The 2,498-nt window shown below is 29.4% G+C and overlaps 1 protein-coding gene across 1 annotated transcript; it reads right to left on the bottom strand.

The window, feature by feature from the left end:
- Window positions 1–442: 442 nt before the first annotated feature.
- Tsp_13501 (hypothetical protein) lies at window positions 443–1,386 on the bottom strand. Its single transcript, XM_003368332.1, has 3 exons — window positions 1,104–1,386; window positions 830–973; window positions 443–498 (listed from the first exon to the last, which is right to left on the bottom strand). The coding sequence occupies exons 1-3, from the start codon at window positions 1,384–1,386 to the stop codon at window positions 443–445; spliced, it is 483 nt and encodes a 160-aa protein (XP_003368380.1).
- Between the last annotated feature and the right edge of the window lie 1,112 nt (window positions 1,387–2,498).

Here is a 2,498-nt window from a genome sequence, read left to right as displayed (position 1 = left end):
CGTCAGTGCTTTTATGAATTAAATTATAATTTACAAAAAGAATTTTCAGTGAAATAGTTTAATTTAATAAACTGTCACAAGTATGGTTCCATTAAAAATTGAATTAATTCATTTTTAAATAACCATAAAAATTTAACAGTACAATTCAAAAAGTCATCACTTACAAATGCAATGTCAAATAAATAAACTTCTTGCTCATCAGTTTATGCAAAACACTTGGGATGGAATAAAGCAACCAAGTGTTTTATTAGAGCACAACATTTCGTTTCATTTCATATTTCGAGGCTTAACCTTCGCCTGGGTGAATCTGACAGTAATTAACATAACTTATTGACCAATCGTCACAAAAGTTGGGTCGCAATTCTTTAATGTACCTGAAAATCACCTAAATACAGCACTCACCATGTATATACAAAAAAAATTTAAAAAAGAAATAAAAACACTAAATTGTGGCAACTGATTGTACAATATTACACTGATCAACTTGTGAAATTAATACTGAACATGTTGAAGTTAAACACTTATTTAACAACTGTTCAATGATGATAGTAAAACCGTAATTAGAATTTGAAAAAGAAATTTTTTACCGCACGTTTGCCAAAATATAACGATGTCTCAGTTCGCTTATTTTGTCAATGGTTACATCATCAAATTGATCTTGGAATTCTTTGCGTCTGTAGAACGCATGATATATCATCAGAAATTCAAGCATAATTCCGCCGGCTAATGAGTGTGAAACAGATCGATGTAACAAAAATTAAAATATAATAAAACAAAATAAAACAAAACACTTCTGCAAATGTAATAACATTCACAATTGCACAATTACCAACTGTTGGATGCTTTTTCACGTCAGCAGAATAAAGTCGACGAAAATAGATGTCGTATTCTTTCAAATCGAACATCCATCGTTTGTTGTCCGGCACAAATGGCATGACTTTGGCCAATTTTTCAAAAGCCTTCATCAATACAACTGAATAACCACAAACAAATGAAACTGTGAATTAGCATACTTCTCTAGTCATAAGCTGCTTCAGAATGTCGAATTTTTCTTCAAATAAAAAAGACGAAAATGCACAAAATGCCTGCAAAAGTTGACCAACAGAACATGACATTACGATACAAATGGACTTTTACTTTCACCGATGATTCTTCAAATTCAGAGATGCGGAACGAACTGTCGTATGTGTTGCGGTATTTCAACACCGTCAGCACGGTCATCAGCCTGCGGAATGGATTAATTCCCAAAACGTGCAACGTTTCTTGCATCAAGTTGAACGGCTCTAAAGGATTTGGCTTATTTTCACAAAACCACCGTCCTCCAAGCGTGCTGTGGAACAATTTCTTTTGCCTGAAAAGCTTGGACAACAAGCCGCAGTTTGCCATCTCTATCCGCGAAGATTACGAAAATACACTCCCTGACTGAATTAATGAAAAATAATATTTAACGCTTGCAGTGAATACGTTCGTTAAATTGATGTGCAAGTTTGTTAAATATGCAAATAAGTAAATGAATAAATAACTTATTAACAGTGCACATATTATCTACATTTTTAATTCAAAATAAAAGAGATATTTACAAAATAAAATATTTATTGAACAACATGAGTAATGAATTAGACAAATCAAAAATTATATTACTGTAATGATAAATTTGAAAACAAGTAGAAATGTACAAAAATTAAAAGTTTTAATATTTCAATTATTTCATTTTTGTATTTGCAGTGCTGCTAAAAAAGTTGCACAAATTTTATGTTATATTTCTTTTTTAAATTATTAATTATCTGTTTTGAATTGACAAGTTTAGTATAGTATCCAGAAAAAAAGAATTAAATACCAACAGTAATACTAGGCATGGAATACGAATAAATTAAGCAAATATTTACATATATTCTTTTAAAAAATTCTTTTTTTAGATATATTCACGTAATATTCTCTAATGAACAACGATTTAATTTTGAAAATGCCTAATAATCCATGAATTAGTTGCATATAAATAATTTCAACTTTCAAAAGGAAATTTATGAAAAGAAAAAATGATTGTTTTGATGATTACGTTTGAATTCATCATTCATTGTATAATAAAAATTTTCCTTCTCCCAAAATGAAACAATACTTTCGTACATACATATCAAAATAGATGGTGGATTTTGTAACGGACAAAGAGGGGTCGATTTTAGTAATAGCAGCAACAACAGTGAACAAAACAGCACTGCATTCTTTGAAAAATAATTCATATTCATATTGTTAAAACAATTCAGAAAACAGCATAATTTATTGAATATTTTTTCAACAAGGAAATGAAAATGAAAGTTTATTCAGAACAAATAAATAGGATCGGATGATTGATTAATTTTCAATATTAAAATATCGTTATTTGGCTGTTGTTGTTGTTGTTAATATGTTTCGTTGAATCAAATATCCTTCTTCCATATAAGACCGGTAATAATTCATGAAGACCAAACAGGCGAAAGTTTCATTTCCATCTTTTATATTTA

This window comes from Trichinella spiralis (genome assembly GCF_000181795.1).
Source record: "Trichinella spiralis strain ISS 195 chromosome Unknown Scfld2653, whole genome shotgun sequence".
Classification (NCBI taxonomy): domain Eukaryota; kingdom Metazoa; phylum Nematoda; class Enoplea; order Trichinellida; family Trichinellidae; genus Trichinella; species Trichinella spiralis.
The sequence above is the reverse complement of the archived record's forward strand: the minus strand, read 5'-3'. Positions and strand labels throughout refer to the sequence as shown.